The 19525-nt window shown below is 48.6% G+C and overlaps 1 protein-coding gene and 1 long non-coding RNA gene across 4 annotated transcripts in view; both read left to right on the top strand.

Annotated features, from left to right (window-relative positions):
- Window positions 1–19525, top strand: part of LOC138491858 (uncharacterized) — a 1096402-nt gene that overhangs the window by 974328 nt on the left and 102549 nt on the right. For 2 of the 3 annotated variants that reach the window (XR_011276097.1, XR_011276098.1), the window contains one exon: window positions 14373–14550. This is a non-coding gene — a long non-coding RNA (uncharacterized lncRNA). Of the gene's footprint in view, window positions 1–2218; window positions 2451–14372; window positions 14551–19525 lie in introns of those variants that run through there. The other variant, XR_011276096.1, reaches the window with a different exon arrangement.
- SOX2 (SRY-box transcription factor 2) lies at window positions 10924–13802 on the top strand. Its single transcript, XM_069618662.1, has one exon. It carries the CDS (start codon window positions 11713–11715, stop codon window positions 12688–12690), a length of 978 nt encoding a protein of 325 aa, XP_069474763.1. The 5' UTR covers window positions 10924–11712; the 3' UTR covers window positions 12691–13802.

Here is a 19525-nt window from a genome sequence, read left to right as displayed (position 1 = left end):
GATTTCGGATGAACAATGTGTGGGTTTCGTGTGGAAGTCGCAGCACGAGTTGCAAAGTTGCGTTGTGTTAACTTCACCTGCACATTCTTAACAATATCCGGGAACAACACAAGATAAATGGGCATTGGTTAGCGTTTGGGGCCAATATGTACACTGTTGACACACACTGCTCCACGTTAACACCCGTCTATAGAGTTTATTAAAACAAAAATAATGGGTAAGACTGCAGCGATATTTCCTGAACTAAAAATGAACAGACACTCGACGCTCAACATGTTTCTATCTCATCTACGAACCCATGTGCTTAGCATGTGTCACTTCTTACTACTAAGAAATACCGAATAGGTCTATGCGACCTGCCCCGTGGCATTACCACGCACCCCCTCCGGGCAGGCCGCGGAGTACTCGCTGCTCAACGTGCTGCCAACTGCACTCGCGGGGCAGCAGCCGGTGCTGCCATTTTCGACAAATCGAACCCAAATCGCTTTCTCGTGCGGCTTGAAACGGGCTATTGTGGGTGAAGCCATGTGCGAATAGTTCAATTTGTCGAGCTAATGTTTCCTTTGTGGGTTTGCCTCCATAATGGACTCTAATTGGCGTGTAAGTAATAGTTTCCAATAATCCCCATTAGATGGCTTCCGGTGAGTACCAACCAGGGCCAGTGGGGCCCAGATACGGCAGCAGCCTTTCAAAAGGCCGCTGTTTGGTGAAGGGGCTTCACTTGAGAATCCTCCGTGTTGCCGAATATAAAAATCTCTAATTAAACCCGTTTTAAGGTTCCAGTGATTAATTCACGCTGCGGTCCTACAAGTGCGCCCGGGTTTAGGGAAGGAGAGGCAGGGGCGGCATCGGAGAGGTGGATTACTGTCAGCCTCGGCAGGAGAGGAGAGAGCGCGGCGGCATTCATTCCCATAGAGAGGTAGACACACAGAGGCAGCCACGAACAACTCCCCCGCGGAGCGCACATTGTCTGCGCCCTTTTCGCCGATCTGAGCCCTGCACCACATCCAAGCTCCCCCGTGGGCCACTCCCGGCATAGGCGCGCCGGCAACACACACACACATGTGTAATCATAAAAAACAGGACGCCTTCCGCTTACGGGCGAATACCGCTATCCGAAATCACTGCCCAGGCTGAGGCGTGTCACTTTCCTGCACCGTGGGATTGGCGAAATGTGGCGGGTAGCGTTTGAGGCGTGTCAATTACCTGCACCGTGGGCTTGCCGAACTGTGGCGGGTAGCGTTAGACGCGTGTCCATTACCTGCACCGTGGGATCGGCGAAATGTGGCGGGTAGCGTTAGACCCGTGTCCATTACCTGCACCGTGGGATGGGCGAACTGTGGCGGGTAGCGTTAGACGTGTGTCCATTACGCGCACCGTGGGATCGGCGAACGGTGTGTTACTTATTGTGTCCATGTTCGAATACTATATGTAGAGGTAGATAAGTCATCCGATATTAACGATAGATATATTATCAGACAGACAGAGAGGTAGATAGATAGATAGGTAGGTAGATAGATAGATAGATAGATAGATAGATAGATAGATAGATAGATAGATAGATAGATAGATAGATAGATAGATGCGTATGGCCCTTTAAGTAGACTAATGCACGCATCCACAATATTGCGTATTTACTGCAAAGGATCTGATGCATTCTGCATATCGCACTGTTACTTCACCAAGACCGCAGCTATATAAATCATTGAGTCCAGGGACGTGGCTAAGCAGGGACTGATGCATAGCCTGCAACAGCAAACATAATCCGCCGAAAGCATGTTTTAATAAAATATTAACGAATCAGGCCGACCTCGCGAGGTCTTTGTATACAGAAAAAGAAATCTTTATCAAGCCCCATTCTATGGCTTCAATAAACAGAACCCATTACCTCACGGGAGCTTTTGTTGGCCCCATACAAGAGAGAACAAAATGGCTATTCAGGAGAACGCTTTGGGTTTTTATTGTGAGTAGTGTGCACAAAGAGCAGTGTTATTGTATTAAAAAGAACCATCTGTAGCAGAAACAATGGCATCAAATTATCTTTGAATACCCAGTGAAAAAATATAAAGCTTTCGCTTTATTATGTGGGGTGGGGGCAAGCAGCAGTGTTAGGATAACTGATTTTTTTGTTGTTGTCGGCGCATTCTTCTCTTTTAAAAGAAAACAGCCATTTAGGTTTTAAGCCATAAGCGCCGTTTCTGGTGCAGGGTTTGCAGTGTGGGGACTGGGGCCGGGGCTGCAGGATGTGGCGGCTCGCGGGTGGGGATGGAAGGCTGCTGCTGGGGATGAGCCGGCGGGGTCGGGGACACTGCCTTGCCTGGGGGACGGGGTCGCCGCGGATGCTGATGCTGCTGTCAGGTCGGGGCACCGGGGATGGCCGCGGGTACCCACCCGGGCGGACTCCTTCCAATCAAACTTCCGGGGAGCACGGTCCGCACACCCTACGGCACGTAAGTACCCGGAGCAAAGTTTGACATTTGCAGCCCCGTGTGTCACCTTGAAAAAGCTTAGCAAAAAACCCTCGCCTGTCAATCATTATTTCCAAGCTAAATGACATCCTTCCGGAACAAAACTGTACACTATTTGGCCCTCCCGCTCTCCTTGTTATGATGGACCGGGTAGGTTTATGGGGGGTAGACGTATGAAGCAGGCATCCTTCAAGGCGCTGTGTTTCTTTCTCTTTTTCACACCGCATGAGTTATTGCGCTTATAACCATTTGTGCAATATAACCTGTGAAAAGCCGATTCCTATTTGGAGGGTTTTTGAGTGTTCTATTTCCAGGTCGCGGAGTGGTGTGCGTGCTATTTCTGTGCGCTCTGCACGTTTCTACCCCTGTACAGATATGCGTTACCTAGGAAAGCTACCGTGCCCCATTCCCGCTCGGAGAACTCCTATTTGGAGAGCCAGCGTGAGTAGGCCTGCTGATGTGAACCTACCCCTGTGAGAGAAATACAGGGATAAGTGATTACCTGAGTCTAGGCAAGAAAAGCGCGATGTGTGGGAAGCTGAGAGGCTGCCTGGCCGAGTGCCAGGGGGAGATGCACGGCAAAGGCGCCGCGCTTTCCCTGCTCCCAGCTGCCCCCTAGTGGCAACCCTCAGAACAGTCACGGGTTCGAATTCCATTATGTGTCAACCTAGCAGAAGACATGCTCATTGAACAGATTGGCCCTTGGTATTGTGTGCATCGAGTCTGGGACCAGGGTTGCTGTCTGTGCATGCAGGGCCGATCCCTAACTTGCAAACCCGTGAACCGGCCTGAATCGGTCACGGGCCCTGCCCTGTGCAGTGCGCTCGTGTCGCCAAGTGAACCGCTTCCTGGTGCTTCCTTCGCTGCACGCTTGCAGGCACGCTGCACCGAGGTGCAGCCGGCGTGCAAACTGCAGACTTTCACACCGCAGATAATTATTATACAATTTAAGCGAACTCGTTCTGATCATTGTTTCCGTTTTTATTTTATTTTTATTTTTAATTTTTGTAGCGAACCCCTCGGGAAAGGTCTGTCTTGCCCTGAACGGCAGAGCGGTGATTGGCAAGGGGAAAGGTGTCGAGGGCAGGCCGAGCTGTCTTATTTACTGCCCACCGCCTGCTTGAGACCCTTTGTTAGGCCTGAAAGCTAATTTAGTGCAGATGAAAAGCATCACAGAGTTAAAGGACTGGTAATGACTGCTAATTTCATACACCCACCAACTGTGCTGTAATTAATGGCATGCTATTTAAATACAGGTGAAAGGTATTTTTATCCACGCGGTTATTCATAGATGTACTATATATATATATATACATATATATATATATATACATATATATATATATATATATATATATACACACACACACACGTATAAGCAACTTATTACAATAGGTGTAAGCAAAATGTAGCTATATTGTACGAACATATTACCCCACGGATCAAAAGGAAAAACGTGCATTTAAAAAGAAAAAAAGATATGAAGATGGACAATAGACATGTTTTGATAAAGTATTATATCCTTAGAGTCCATAAAAATTTTTTTGTTAATTAAATTATTTTTCCAGCGCCGTGTGGGTCTGTTTTCTGCGAAATTGAGTACTTTCTCTAATCCTATATAAATCCCTCCCTGTGAATATCAAAGGCTAAGAGTTGTACATTTCTCTGCCCGTTTGAAATTAATACAACATTTGTCGCCTTTAATCTCTTTTATCCGCGAAGCCTAACGATCTGTACTCGACCCTGCTAGGCGCGCAAGCTGTCCCTTCTGCCGGCGGCCGGGGCCAGGCTCAGATGTGGAGCGGCGCTGAGAAGCGGGTTTTCAGCCCCCCCTGTCGGACGCAGTCGGCGCTGCACAGTGCCAGTCCTGGGATCAGAACAGAGCGCTGGCTTCTGTGATACGCTTTGCCTCGCATGCCATCAAACGCCAAAGTTTGCCACTTCTGAGAGTCGAGTAAATGGAAGCGATGCGCGATGAGATCAGAAATCGAATCGCTGCCAAAGTTTCCACGGCGAACATCTGAGCGCACTTACATGCAAGACACAATACCCGGGACCCCCTCGCCTGGCAACTGCGAGTTTACAATGTCGGGTGTAGTGGCGCACCGGGGTTTAAGGTAAACCGATGCCTGGGCTGCAGATCAACATATTGACCAGTTCCTGTGATATTTAGTTCAAAATTAAGCGAAATAAACTGCGTATTCACGACGAAAAAAAAACACTGGAGGTATGACGGAATGCCTTTCTGAATACCGGGTGGGTGTTTAATTAAACCACTGTGTGCACCCATTAGAACATAGGTGCAAACAATCAAACATATTATAATTCACACGAATCAAAGGCAGCGCCGCCCGCCCTATCAATGATGAACCCCTTGTTTTCCTCGGCCACCGACTGTCGGCCAGGCAGCTCCTCTGAGCTGTACAGGACAGGTGTTAAGGTCCCCCCTACACGCCAATGTTTTTTTTTTTAAAGGCCTGGAAAGGCTTACAATCCCGTACCAGAATCAGAAAAGGCACGGTTGATAAACACACACACACACAACGGCGGCAGGTGCATGAACCCACTGAGCTTTGTTACCGGGTGCGCAGTACCCCAGGGAATGCGTTTAATGTGCGCCACATGTTGCAAAAGTAGACCCACTTCGGCGGAAAGTACACTTAAAAGAGAGGCGTCTTTTTAGAACTCATTTTACGGTAGATGTTTGACATTGTACGAACGTCTTAGTTATATTTCTAAGACACGAATCGTAATATCTATTCTGTCATATGCTTGCCACGTACAGAGAAGTTAATATTATCCGCTCCAATGAGTGTGTGTGTGTGTGTATAATATATATATACACACGCACGTATATAAGGTGCACACGGTTCTGCCTCGCGCAGTTCTCATACAGCATAATCCCCGCGCCTCGGGCCGCCTTTATGAATGGAGCGGTTGTACGGCAGCAGTAGGCGAATTTTAATAATGGCGCTGGATTATCTATAAATGATAATTAAGCCCTTGTGTAAGTGACAGTAGCGGGGAGCTCCTCTGTTTAAAAGAACATCTGGGAGGCATTGGCTCCCCGGTCTGCGTCTTTGCAGGAGCTACGCAGCCGCGCAGTGTTCGGCAATGGAGGGTGGGTTACTTCCAAACAGTGGCGGAGTCAAGGGGGGGGCGTCTCTGCGCCAGCCCACCGCCCCCCCCCCACCCCCCCAACCCGGACCTCCTCAAGCGGGCACCGGCACCAAAAACTACCCCGGCTACTGCTCTAGTGCAAGCCCTACCGAGGCCGCGCAGAATCCATCTGCGCGGCAGGCATGTCCCCCAAGTTACACACTGGTTTGCAAGCGGGTTTTCAATGGGCTTGCCCATTGAAAAACTATTTTGCAAGTAAGGCCCTAAAGTGGAACTGCCTTATTTTGGCTGGATGGAAACAGCGATCGCTGGCACCAGGAGGGTTGCTGCGTAAAGGAAACAGTGAAAAAACACACGCTAGGAAGTATGACACGCCTGGCTGTATGTCACATTCGGCAGAAATGTGCACCACCACATGTGGCGTTTTCCGTCATCAAGGAGGGCGCGCGGTCGGCGCCTGCTGCTGGAAGGAACCTGAAATCATTTAAAAGTTAACTTTCCCCACCTTGCGTGCTGCGTTTGTGTGTGTCGCGCCCGCAATGAGGACTGCATGCACATGTATTAGCGAAGATGCGCGAACGCAGGGCGTGCACGCATGCCTTCCGCGCCTTCATCCCACATCGGCATACGGAACACGAGATGCCATTTCTTGGCAACGTAATGAATATGTCCAGGTGGTGGGCGCAGGGTTGTTGTCGTGTCCGGAGATGCGGGCTTCACAGTGGAGGAAACGCTCAGTTGTTTAGGACAAGGCGGCCATGTGGGTCCTGTTCACCATAGCATTAGGGGACTAGTAGCGAAGAGCGGTGCACGACACCCAACGTACAGTGCAATGACTCGCCTTTGCCCCCCCTCCCTTACCACTGGACACTGGCATGTGCATGTAACGCTGCTTGAAATGTCAAACAACGGCCTGTTTGGAAGACACATGCAAAGGGCAAATGTGGGTATTTATATATACACATCTCGCACTCTTGATATAAAAATCGGCCGTGACTATAAATGTGAGATTTTACAGTATACTCGCTCAGGTAGTGCCTGATTGCGATTTACCAAGCTATGGCACCCATTTACAAAAACATTTTACAATGGCAAATTCCAAATGAAAAGCGCTTTGAGGCCCACAGCGAGGCTTCTTTGCGGTCGATGTGCTGCATTTAAGTCTCAAGGCGTGGGTATAAATTGCCCTCACAGAGGCAAGCGCCTCGCTCTCAGTGACTAGTGTGTACAATGCCCTTGCCAGCGAGCTGGCAGCCGATTTGCATTTGCGCGTTTGTGTGCCTGACCCCGCCTGCCCAAAACAATGAATCCCTGGAGAAAAGGGGCGTTTCCGTTCCGAGCATGTGCCTGCAATGTGTGTGTGTGTGCCGTGTAGTCTCGCAAATAAACTAATAGCCACTCACTGCAGCGGCTTATCACCGAATGGAATTAATCCCCTGAAAGGTTTCCCGCCCATTCACCGCAGCAGTGGGGCTCCCACACTTGTGTACCTGGCTGGGCTCAGGTGCGTCTCCCAGGGAACACTGCCATTGGCACCACTCGTATTGCACATTTGCTCAATTTTTAAAAATAGTGCGATTTTCTGAGCGATTCTAGTTTTAAAAGCACGCTAACATTAAGCTCGAACAGCGCATGCATTTGTGAATCATGTAAGCCCAGAGCTGAACGTCCCTGGAATCACAGGAGCACATTTGTCCGAGCTGGACATTTGTCCGAGCTGGTGAAGGTTCCACAGAAACCCAGCCCGTCAAGGCACTAATTACAGCGCAAGGAGATACAAGGCCAGCAGCCCTCACTGCGGAATGGGCCCGCTTTCAGATTTTAATTACAAACTAAAATGGGGCTGTTGGTCTTGGTAGGAGTTTGCGGGTGCTCGAACAGAAGCTTTCCTCCGGTGCTGGTGGTCTCCGAACTCGGCTAATTAGCAATGCTGAGAAATTCCAGTTAACAAGGACATTCTCCGGGTCTCCGCTGGTTCCCTGCCGTTCCCCTTCATTTCCCTAAGAAGATTAGGGGCGGAGGGGAGCGCACTCGAATGCAGATGCGGGAAGGACGCCGTTTTTAACAAGCATTATAATCGTGAGATGCTTGAATAGGACTCACCTAATTATCGTGAGTTAAAGTCTCCGTTTGCTGAGGTGGATTGAAAGCGTGGCTTCGCCGGCTCATGGCTCGAGGGCTCTGGTGCAATAGTGTACACGGGTACACTATTTGTAGGGGCAAACACAACTTTTATTTGACAATGTATTCAAATGGATTACTTTTAATATTACATTAGTTGGAACGATGGCACTTTAAATCACGCTAATGTAAAATGCAGTAGCACACGCTGCAAGTGTGTGGCTCGTCAGAAACTGAAACCGCGAGTGCAGTTACAATAATATACTCGTTTACACACCGAAAACATGTCAAGTCGTTTAAAACACGCCGGCGAGCTACACTTCAGCATACATCAGGAAAGCGCAGCGTTTGCATTGTTGAACATCGCGTACCTTGTAATCAGACCCAACACTGTGCCGGGGAGTGTGTGTGGGGGGGGGGGTTGGGGGGAGCAATACAGGTAGAATGCTGGAAACCATTCCTCATCTGCGCTATGCAACACGCCAGTCGCAATAGGACCGGTCAGTTTACGAAGGCGACGTCACGCATATATATATATATATCCATCTCATTGAGCGAGTTAATACGGATGATGTTATTGAAGTTGCACATGCACTTAACTGCGTGATCCATAAAGACAGATGGCAAATAGAAGTGCGGACAGGGCCTGGCTTAGAAATACAGCTTGGTGGCATATTGCTTAGCCTCCAGGCAGCCCTTATCATCGAGAACCTATATAAGGCCTGATTCACAGAGCCTTTTCCAGTGGGCTTTCTCCAGTACTGAACGCGCCTGTGAATCAGTCCCACAATAACATCTCGATGCAACTCTTCTATTACGGTAGCTTATAGGAACTAGCTTCAAATAATGGCATTTCAAAAGACAGGAGATGAGTGAGAGAATTGCAAAACAGACTCTTGGAGAGAGTATATTTATACAGCTGACCTATTCGTGTTGCTCAAATACATTATGGGCCTGATTGACAAAAGCCTTATGCAATCAATAGATAGGCTTGCCAACCCATCAATGTGCCAACTATGCTAGCGTTTCATCACGTCTGTCCCGTTGTTGAACTACTCCATTCTGACCAGCAGACGGCGCGCTAACGCTGTGGCTACAGCGCACAAGAGGATTGCAGGCGAATCGCCTACTTGTCTGTTCACAATTATTCCAACCTTTGCTTTAATCCTAAAAGTCGTTGAAAAATAAAGTGCACGGTAAAGAGCGTCCACATTGGCCGTATAGTTACTCTACTTTTTATGCAGTAATACCTTTAGTCAACGGCGAAATACTGAAAGGCGAATTTAGCAGAGCGATATTTGAATCGCTCAGACTAAACGAACTTAATATTAGGAACCTGCCCCGGAGTCTGTAGGAGGAGTTGTTTGGACACACGTATGTTTAAATTAGATGCATTTAAAGCGGGATTAAACGTGAAGAATGCATCTGCTTGACTCATACATCGGTTAAAGTTTACTCCACGGGAAGGCACCGGGCGAGTAAGTACCACATACAGAGGAAATGCAGTGGACCTTCCTATTTCTTTATATTTGTAGTCAAGTGCATTTTAGAAACAAAGAGCCCCACAAGAGAGTGTAAGTAAACTTAGCCGAGCCTTTGTTGGGCGCCGTGTAGCGGCAACAAGGGAAACAAAACTGCCCATTTGTAGCGGACGTGCTAGCATTTGGCTTGGTATTGATGCTGCTGCCTCTATTGAAATCTTCGCATCTGACAATGGGGCGGTCTAAAATTACACTCTTGCATTCTCCCTCCCCCCCCTCCCCAACCCCTCCCGCCCCCCAAGCCCTTCCCTGCGTTGCGCGAATACACGTTTAAAATGTGTTTTCCCTCCAAACGTGCATATGTTAAGTTGTCAGAAAGCGTGTGCATAGCCTCATATACTATTGCTGCTAGCACCCATCTGGTGTGTTAGAGGTTCTTTTGAAATGCTTCATGTTTTTAAAGTGCACATTGCAGGATGGAGGAAGTTTATGTTCCGTCAGAAAATTCGGCGGCGACTCGTGTCAGCTCCGTACTGTATGCAATGTAGAATAGACTGGTTCGTCACACTGTAAAATACAATTAATTATTGGTCATTTAAAATATGTCATTTGTGCAGAATATATACCCACCTCCCTTCTTTTTCACCTTCCCACACCCCTCCCTCGTCTGACACAGTAACCCTTACTAAGGATTTAAGCGCCATTCCGTTGCTAGGGGAGCTTTTTTTCCGTTTGAATAGAACGACTCTGGGCTGAAGAAGGGAGGGGGTAGGAGAGAGGGCGGCGGAGGGGGGCGTTGGGCTGGCATCCGAGGAGGCTGCCAGGGAAGCGAGCAAACACCTGCAAACCCCGGGCCACTGCTCCCAGCCTCTTTTTCTTCTTGTGAAAGAGCAATTATTCTCTGGGGAGAAAAACAAGCATTCATTAAACACATCGCCCCCCGCCATAAAGTGCAAAGTACTGCATGTGTCCGTATCAGGAACTCTACTGAAACGCCCCGGTGTGTCAGTTACCCAAGTGACCTACTGTGCATGTTGGTAACTTTCGCATGACCTCGTGTGTTTGTTGTGGGTCTGTTTAAACTTCTTCAAACCAACTTCCTGCTACGTTTGCGATAAAGGCTCGGCCATGTTTATTCCTACGTTATCTTTGTTGGTTTTATTACTTCAAAAAATTCGGTTGAAGCTTCGATTTCTATTTAAGTTATTGAGATAGAATCCCTTAATTTAGGGGCAAGACCGGAAGAGGTTTGATCACCTTAATAGAAAATACGGATCTGGTTGAAGCGGTTTCACTATAAGTTCAACTTCTAGGCTCGTGAAAAAAATAGACAACGCCAATATGTTCTGTGATTTTATTATGAAAACGTTATGAGTTGTCGCAGGCTTGCTTGGAACTTCACAAAGTGGGGTGTGAAAATTGGGCACCTGCGTGCCGTCTCTTTCTACCCCCAAGGATCTCCCCCCTCTCAGATGGTGCACATGGACGCAGCCAGCGGTGCCAGCACTTCCTACAACGGGCGGGTATCGGACCTGTTGCAGCAAAGCCAGACACCGACTCCCGATTGGTTGCAGGTGCAGCCCTGTTTGCTCCACCCCCCGCCGACCCTCTCGTATCCGTCCCCACCCACTTTCATGCAAAATCCCGCGCGTGCTCTAATGGCTGCTCTGGAGAGCAAGGGGCTGAGCGGCTCTGATTGGCCCGCCTGAAACGCATTTATTCGCTCTGACAGGCCATCCCTCCCCTTACACTATCATCACATGGAGGACGGTTTGTCTATTAACTTGTTTCAAAAAAGTCTCCCGGAGTTGTCAAAAGAAGGGACAGGAGCACGGACACGGGCACCGTTGACAGAGAGTATTTCGCCGGCTTCATTCTATTGACAGATACCGAAACAAAAATAATAACCCGAAATCAGTGAAGAAACCAACTTCACCAACGGACTTTTGAGAAGGCGCAGAGTTACATAGGAAAAAAAGGCAACTCGTTTGACACCAGCGAAGTTTGTTCTCGGACAGATATTCCAGAGGACCAAACAGCAGCCTTTAAAGAAGAATTACGGCGTTTTTCTTTTAAAGACTAAACAGGCGATCGACACGGGAAAAGTCAGACGCTATCTGACAGAAAAGCAGGTCCGTCAAGAAAAAAAAAAAGCTGCGAGCAGTGAGCAGTCTCAGCCAGTGAGGGTGGAAAATTACCTCAAAAAAACAACTGAATCCAGAGGCACAACAATTACCTCAGAACAAAATTGAACCAAGAGGGAACACGTACCTCACAAAAGACTGAAGTGACTTTACATTAAAATATCACCTCACAAAAGAAGCTGCCAAGCGCCAGGAGCTCCGACTGATTCCGCGAGAGGAAAAAGTAACGCAGCGCACCCGCGCAACCGCCCGTCAGAAGAGCGAGCGCTGCCCCGGGAGAGCGCTCGCTCGGGCGGGCTCTAGAACTTTCTGCCAACGGCCGTTGCTCACTTCGCTGTCTCGCGCCCGCCCGAGGGTCTGCGAGCGGCCCGCGCCGCCATGTACAGCATGATGGAGACCGACCTGAAGCCCCCCGCCCCGCAGCAGACCTCCACCAACCCGGGCTCCAACAACAACAGCAGCAACGCCAAAAACAGCCCGGACCGAGTCAAGCGGCCCATGAACGCCTTCATGGTCTGGTCCCGCGGCCAGCGTCGGAAGATGGCGCAGGAGAACCCCAAGATGCACAACTCGGAGATCAGCAAGCGGCTGGGCGCCGAGTGGAAGCTGCTCTCCGAGGCCGAGAAGCGGCCCTTCATCGACGAGGCCAAGCGCCTGCGGGCGCTGCACATGAAGGAGCACCCGGATTACAAGTACCGGCCCCGGCGCAAGACGAAGACCCTGATGAAGAAGGACAAGTACACGCTGCCCGGGGGTCTCCTCGGGCCACCTGGGGGTAACGGCATGGGCACCGGCGGCGGCGTGGGGGGCGGCATGAACTCCAGCCAGCGGATGGACAGCTACGCGGCCCACATGAACGGCTGGGCCAACGGCGGCTACGGCATGATGCAGGAGCAGCTGAGCTACGCGCAGCACCCGGGCCTGAGCGCCGCCGCCGCCGCGCAGATGCAGCCCATGCACCGCTACGACGTCAGCAGCCTGCAGTACAACTCCATGAATCCCTCCGCCGCCGCGCAGGGATACATGAACGGCGCCTACATGTCGTACGCGCAGCAAGGCGGCGGCGGCGGCGGCGGAGGCGGCATGTCGCTGGGCTCCATGGGCTCGGTGGTCAAGTCCGAATCGAGTTCGTCCAGCCCGCCCGTCGTCACCTCTTCCTCGTCGCACTCCCGGCCGGGCTGTCACCAGGCCGGGGACCTGAGGGACATGATTAGCATGTACCTGCCCGGGGCCGACGTCCAGGAGCAAGCGGCCGCCGCCGCCGCCCAGAGCAGACTGCACATGTCGCAGCACTACCAGAGCGCGCCCGTGCCGGGCTCGTCCATCAACGGCACGCTGCCCCTCTCGCACATGTGACAATGAGCGCGGAGGCCCGCACAGACAGACTCTCGCCAACCCTCTTCCCCCCACTTTTTATTTTGGACTATTTTTGTACAGAGGAGATTAAGCGAAAAAATAAAAAAATAAAAAAAACATTGCGAGGAAGGGAGCGAAACGAAGCTGTATAGGACTCCTGCGAACCTCAGAAAAACGAACTTGGCCGAAAGTTTCGAGAGAGAGAAAACAATACAATAAACTAGCAAGTGAAAGTTCTGCACCATCCGTCAAACCCACACGCGCTCTTAGGGCTAGGAAGAATAGACACACAAGGACACAGAGAAGCGGAGATGAACTCGTTTTAATACTGGACAGCAATTTCTTTAACTTTGTCCGCCTTGATTCTTCAATTGCCACTATCTTTAGAGCTATGGGGGAGGTGTGGTTGAGAATCGCCCATGTTTTTATATATTTGGGACCTATTTTTTGTACAGTATTTATCAAGTTTAAAAAAAACGTGGCAATCAGGAAGAAAGTCCATTTGTTTTACAAGATCATGATTTTGCCAGTCGTTTGCGTTGTTTTTTTAGTTTTTTTTTAGAGTGCAGCTGAAATGCAAGGCAGCTGTCAAACCCACCATTTAAAACACATAATAATTGGCGCTTTTGAATTGTTTAGAAATTGCTTTTTTTGAGGGGGAAATGGGAGGGATATTGAAACACTTACTAGAAAAACAAGTCTCTGGTTTAAATCAGTGGGAAATGTTTAGATTGTGCAAAATGTGTTTCCACTCTAATACAGAGAAAAACATGACAAAGCACATGCACAATTTTAATAATTTATAATAGCATCCCCTTTCCCGGCTCTTCATCCTGTTTCTAAAGCGAAGCAACATGAAACTTCTGTGTTTGAAACATTTTCTTATGGTTTGTAATATTTCTGTAAATTTATTGTGATGCTATTTTAAGTTTCTTCCTCATTTTTCGTAGTTGTATTCTAAAAGTTCGGCTCTGTCATTTGCATCAGTTTGCCGACAGTCCATGTATATATTTGAACTAATACCATCCTTATAACAGGTACATTTTCAACTTACGTTTTTACTCCATTATGCACAGTTTGAGATAAATAAATTTTTGAAATATGGACACTGACATTTCTCGTGAGTCTTGAATTCATTTTTGATGCCTTAAACTGTGTTAATTTCTCCCAATGAAACCTGTGTTCAATGTCCACTTGGTGTCGGGGAAGTGGAAACGCAACAACATAAATCAGAAGTACTTCTGAATAATCCCGTTGTGTCTGCTGAATATGCATGGCTGTAGCGATTTCTGATCGACCAGGTTTTTTAAATCGGATTAGCTACATGTGCACACATACCCTGCTATCCTTCGTATGCAATGTTCTATGTGTATTCGTTTACAGTATGTATGTACCACGTGTAGCCAGCGCGCTGATGCTGAGTACATGTGTGTACTTCCCTCATAGGTAATTTTAGAAAACAATCGGCAGACACCCATGATTTTATCCATGTGTCGTTTGGTGGAGTTAGAACCTCGAGTGGTGGCTTCAATAAGTCTTCAGCTGGGCGGGTGGTGGGTTACTGTAAGTGTATGGTTACCTCGGGTAATATAAGTGAAAGTGTTGCACTGGCATTGTATGTGAGAAACAGGTGGCCTTGCCTTGTGATCACACCAATCTTCTCATTTTGTTTCCTAATCTAGAATTAAGACGGGCACTTCCTCCCCCACTCTCCGCACCTTTCCATATTTTCGAATCCTATTTGTAAGAGACCAGCTGCGGTCGGCCTATATGAAAAGTTCGGATACATTATCAAGACGCTAACAAGCCAGAAAGGAGCCTTGCGGGACACAAAGTGCGAAGACCGCTTCAAACCAAGAGGTAGAATTTTACTTCGTACAATCCGATGCTACTTGACAGTACATCAGTGTGGACAGGGCTGGTACAGTAACCGGACCGACCCGTTAATTAAGTCTAAAAATCGCGAAACAAGCAGGGACATATGAGAAGGCGGCTGTGTGCTTAGAATGGGTCCTTAACCTTTTCTAATGCCATGCGACTTCATCGTGTGTTTAAGAACTCACTCATGTTCTTTCCTGTGCGACTATCCCGCCAATCCGTTTATTGTGTGTGTGTGTGTGTGTGTGTGTGTGTGTGTGTGTATATAATGCCTGCCAGTAAGAATTAGAACACAGGAAATTAGAAATGGAAGGGCCGGATTTACAAAAGCGTTTCTACAATGGCGCAATCCCATTGAAAAACGCCTTGTAACCCCGGCCCTCGGTCTAGGCCACACATTCTGCGTGTGCACTCTCCCGCCCCATTCATGCAATGAACACCATTTTCAAGCTTGAAGAATATTTCAACATCCGCCTGAGCGAAATGGCTTTAAACGCTGCTTAAGTATAGCTCTAACGCGCCCAGAGGCGCAGAAAAACCGCCTTAGGCCTGGCCAGGGCCCGCAGACGTTTTGAGAATATTGCGCCTCCAGGGTGATTATTGAATGGACTTTCCACCCATGTTGGAATGTTTCCTAATATATGTTTGGCTTCTTGTTAACTGTTAAATTGATAATTGTTCCATGTCTCGGAGCATATATTTTAGCATCTCCTGCCAAAAGCCCCAAGGCCACCCGGATCTTAGCATATTGTATTCAACCAATGGTATTGTGGCAGTTGGCATCCCTACATCATTATAACATATAGTGCACCTGCTTTTTCCTCTGCGCCATTTAAATTGTCTCTGTCGTGAAAAAATCGTTTGCTTCGCCAAATAACTAAGATATAACGCAGGTTGCACTGCTAACTCACATGCACGGAAATTACCTCACTAGAGGAATCAAATGTATGTGATATCCTTGCAGCCTCTGCACATAGGAATTCCACCGCGTTTCCATTTAAGCCAAAAGGCCAAACAGCAGGAGTGATGTCTCTTAAACGGTTTATGGGACTGGGGCAATATTTCGAGTACATCCGAGGCTGCGGCCCGCCTCTCGGATATCTTGCGCTGTGCCACATGCTTCCATTGTTATCCCGGGCCCTGTGGCAGTAGCTTCTCAGGTTTCTCCCCCCCCTACCCAGGGCGGCGAATCCTCCCCCCAGAAGACGCCGTGTAAACACGGGGCTGCAGAGGGGCCGTGGATTAGCGCGTCGCTTGCCAAGGTTTGAGAAGCTGCATTACAGCCTGTCCCAGGGGGAAAGGGCTCACATTAACCGCTAAATGAATATTTGACAAGGGGTATTATTACTACAAACGCGTCCCTACTGGACTTTCAGAGGGTCAGAGAGCAACGGTCCAATTAATTATTTATTCCGCTCCTAGTTGTGCTTGTCCGGGTGGTTAGAATACGATCAAGCAGTGCAGCGAGCCTGCTCCCTGCCCGGTGCCTCCAAGGATATCTTCAGAAAAGGGCCAGTCACTCCATACAATCACAGTATAGTCTCTATAGTGTTATACTTGTAAAAGAAATGCGGACTACCGGCACTTTCCATACCATGTGTTCTATTTCCCCAAATATAACCACAACAAATCAAGGTATGTTTTGTACTTCTGTAATCCATGCATGGACGCGTTATCTCCTCACAGAACCCTCCCGCTTAATATATGCACCCTTTCAGCAACTGGGGTATCCGCGGAGAAAGGGGGCACGCAAAGAACAGCTGACAGGGCATTGGCTACATGCAGGGAAACGCTTATGCCTGTTTGGTATACTCGGATTCTGCTATGCTATTGCAATAGTCAGATAGACAAACTGATTGAAATGGGGTTTATTTGATTGTAAGATTGTGTATATATGGGTGCTTGTACGGTTACAGTGCGGCATCAGTGCGCTAGATTATGGTTCATGCAACAGCGATGAGATGAGGGTCCTGATTCATGGAATATTTAGCATGATGCAAAGTAACTTTGCACATGTGCATAGTGACTTTGCACCACGCTAAAACGAATCGGGCCCTATGAGCACATATGCTATGTGTGTCTCACTTGAGCGAGTCGAGGCCCGCACAGGGCAGTTGATCAAGAACGCTGAGGGCTAGTACCTTACTTCTAGGGTCGCTGCTCTTTTCAGCCCTTGGGTGTTGGAGGTCCTTTGGGTGTGTGCAAGCTGAGAGCTTTCTCACATTAAGGAGGCACGGCCAACGCCTCCGGAGGATGGGGGGCGTGGGGGTGGTATGCTGCTTAAAAGCATGGCGAGGTGAGAGCATTCACCCAGAGCCGTTCTGGGGAGCGCTTTAAACCGCTCCATTGTTTGCACCCGTTTTGTTTATGAATTGCTGAAAGTTTCTGTGTAAGTAGTGAGAGGTGCGACTCTGAATGCGGGCTGATGGGCCTGTGTTTACCCTCTCTCTCCGTGCAGTTGCATATAAACACCCATCCTTTGGCATGCACGAGGGGCTCTTGCTTACTTCTGCATTTTAAGGAGAAGTCCCCATTCGAATCAATGTTTTGAAATGCAGACTTTAAAGGAAACTTAATTAAGGCAGGCGTTTTTTTTTAGCTGGAATTCAATTATAAGGCAGTTAGCCATTGGAGTTTATCATTGGGACTTTTGCTCCTGGGGAGTTGCTTTCCGGTGCTTGGAACTTTTCGGTTAACTTTCGGGTGCTTCATTTGATTTGAGGGTAAACCATTGTTGTGTTTTTTTTCTTCAGTTTAGCCATTGGCGGAGGGTAGCTGATATAACACGTGTTGGGTATGCAGAAATCAGAATAGCACCCACGTTTGTTCATTTACATTGAAAGCTTTTGCACACTGTTGCAAACATACTATTATTGCCCAATGCATGTGGTCTCTGTAATTTGAAAGAGCCTATGTGCAGCGTTGCCCTTGCGACTCGTTTGACTGTAAGGGGAGGGTGGACGCTTTCGCACTTGTAAGGATGGGAGGCAGGCTGCAAGTGTGACAGCGAGAATCGTGCACCGTGTTTCGCCCACAGTAATGCAACATGCAGATCATTGGATGTACAGTCCTCATGACGCACCCCCTAACCCCCTTCTCTAGTTAAGAAACACACCGGTCGGAAATCCATTTGTGCAAACGCGTGCCAAACTTTTTCTGCAGGCCTGGGGCCACACACGAGATGTGTTTGAGATCTCTGACAGGCCCGCCGAGAAAGCGCGCGCGCCCGCGCGCGTGGGTGTGAGATGACGTCACCGTGCACTGGCCTTAGGTCCGGCAGTTCCCACGACTCCAGGCCAACTTGAAAGGCCTGTGGAGGCGTCGAAGTTATGCATTCCGCTCGCACCACATTCGAATTGGAGACCAGCAGCAGACATTTTACGGAGGTATATTAGCAGACACACAATGGGATAGCTTGCCCTTCAGCGGGGCACCAGAAAGTAAACACAAGCTTCAAAGTGTTTGCTAGGCAAGAAAATCCTGCACACATTTTGGGGGGGGGGCACAATGCTGGTGCAGATATATTCACCTGAAAGTGAAAACTAAGTGCGAGTTCATATAATTTGATAATTTAACGTACAACAACATGTCACCGTTTCATTACCCCCCCCCCCCTACACCCCCGTGTGCTCTATACAGAGCACGCCGAATAAATGAGGGTGCCATCGTTCGGGACCCCCGTAACTTGTTTACACTCTGCATTCACTGGTGCACCGACATGTTTAAAATTCTCCTTTGCTTCGTTTGTAGTGTAAGGAATGGAACATGTGATGTACATGTTTGAGCACATATATGCTTTTCAAATCCCCACTTTGTAAAGTCCTGTTCAAAACAAAGTTGCAATAGCCATGAGTTTACTAACGAGGCTAGCTCAAGCAAACAAGGGAAGCAGCTGGGGTCGCTGAACCTCCAAAAGGCCAGTGCGTGAAACAGTATTTTAATATACCCAGCCATGTGTGGAAGTCCAGACTGTTTGGTGACAACACCCCCCATGATTAACGGACGGCATCGGGCTTGCGAGCTTGTGAATAGTGCGCACGCCCAAGACACATGCTTAGTGGGTGTTGATGCTGTCAGGAGAATTAAAGCAATCGCACTATTGAAATGGCGTGTGTGCTCGTGCGTGTGTGTGTGTGTGTCCGCACTGCCAGTCTCTTTCTACTCTCTTTCTCTTGAGCCCTCTGCTCCATCCTCTCTCTCCTTTCGCTCTTCCTCTCTCCTGTGCCTGTCTCTCTCACACACACACTCTCGCATACACAGACACATACACTCTCATGAACTGACAGGCTGCTGGCACGCCGCTTTTCGTTCAGATACACATAGAATGATAGGGACATGTATGATTTTGCTCGCCTAAAAGTGTGAAAAGCGCGAAAAGGGGCGTGTCAAACTCGATTGGGTAATAACAGTTGTATGTAAAAATGCTCCCTGTAAAGCGCTTTGTATAAAAGAGCTATATGAGTTGGATAAAATAGCTATATGAGTAATACATAGGGCCTGATTCACAGAAGCGCTTTATAATGACACACCCACGTTGCAAAACACTCTGTGAATCAGTCCTTTATATTAAGTGACGAGGGCCGGATTTCCAGAAGCGTTTCACAATGGTGTAATCCCATTGAAAAAGGCTATGCAAAGCGGGCCCTGGGAATCTACATGCACCCGCCTCCCTATGTGCTAACACACAGAATAATTTCGAGCTAATTGTTTTGTTCTGTCCGACTGTAGAACAGGGCAGCCTAGGCTTCTTTAGCTCCCGAAAGGCACACAATTGCTACACGCAGAGAAACATTGAACGCATTGAAACACGCCTTGACTTTCTCGGGCGGGTCTTCTCATGGCAAACCGGACATGCAGCATCCCCTTGCCCTGGTCTAATACCCCGAGCGACGTCCACTGGGACCCCCGAAGAAACGCTCGGTTAACCAGTCTTTATGTTCGACTTCTTATAGGGAAT

The sequence above is a fragment of the Ambystoma mexicanum genome, chromosome 10 (assembly GCF_040938575.1).
Source record: "Ambystoma mexicanum isolate Mex_15411 chromosome 10, UKY_AmexF1_1, whole genome shotgun sequence".
Lineage (NCBI taxonomy): Eukaryota > Metazoa > Chordata > Amphibia > Caudata > Ambystomatidae > Ambystoma > Ambystoma mexicanum.
Note: the sequence above shows the minus strand (reverse complement) of the source record. Positions and strands in the feature narration are given on the sequence as shown.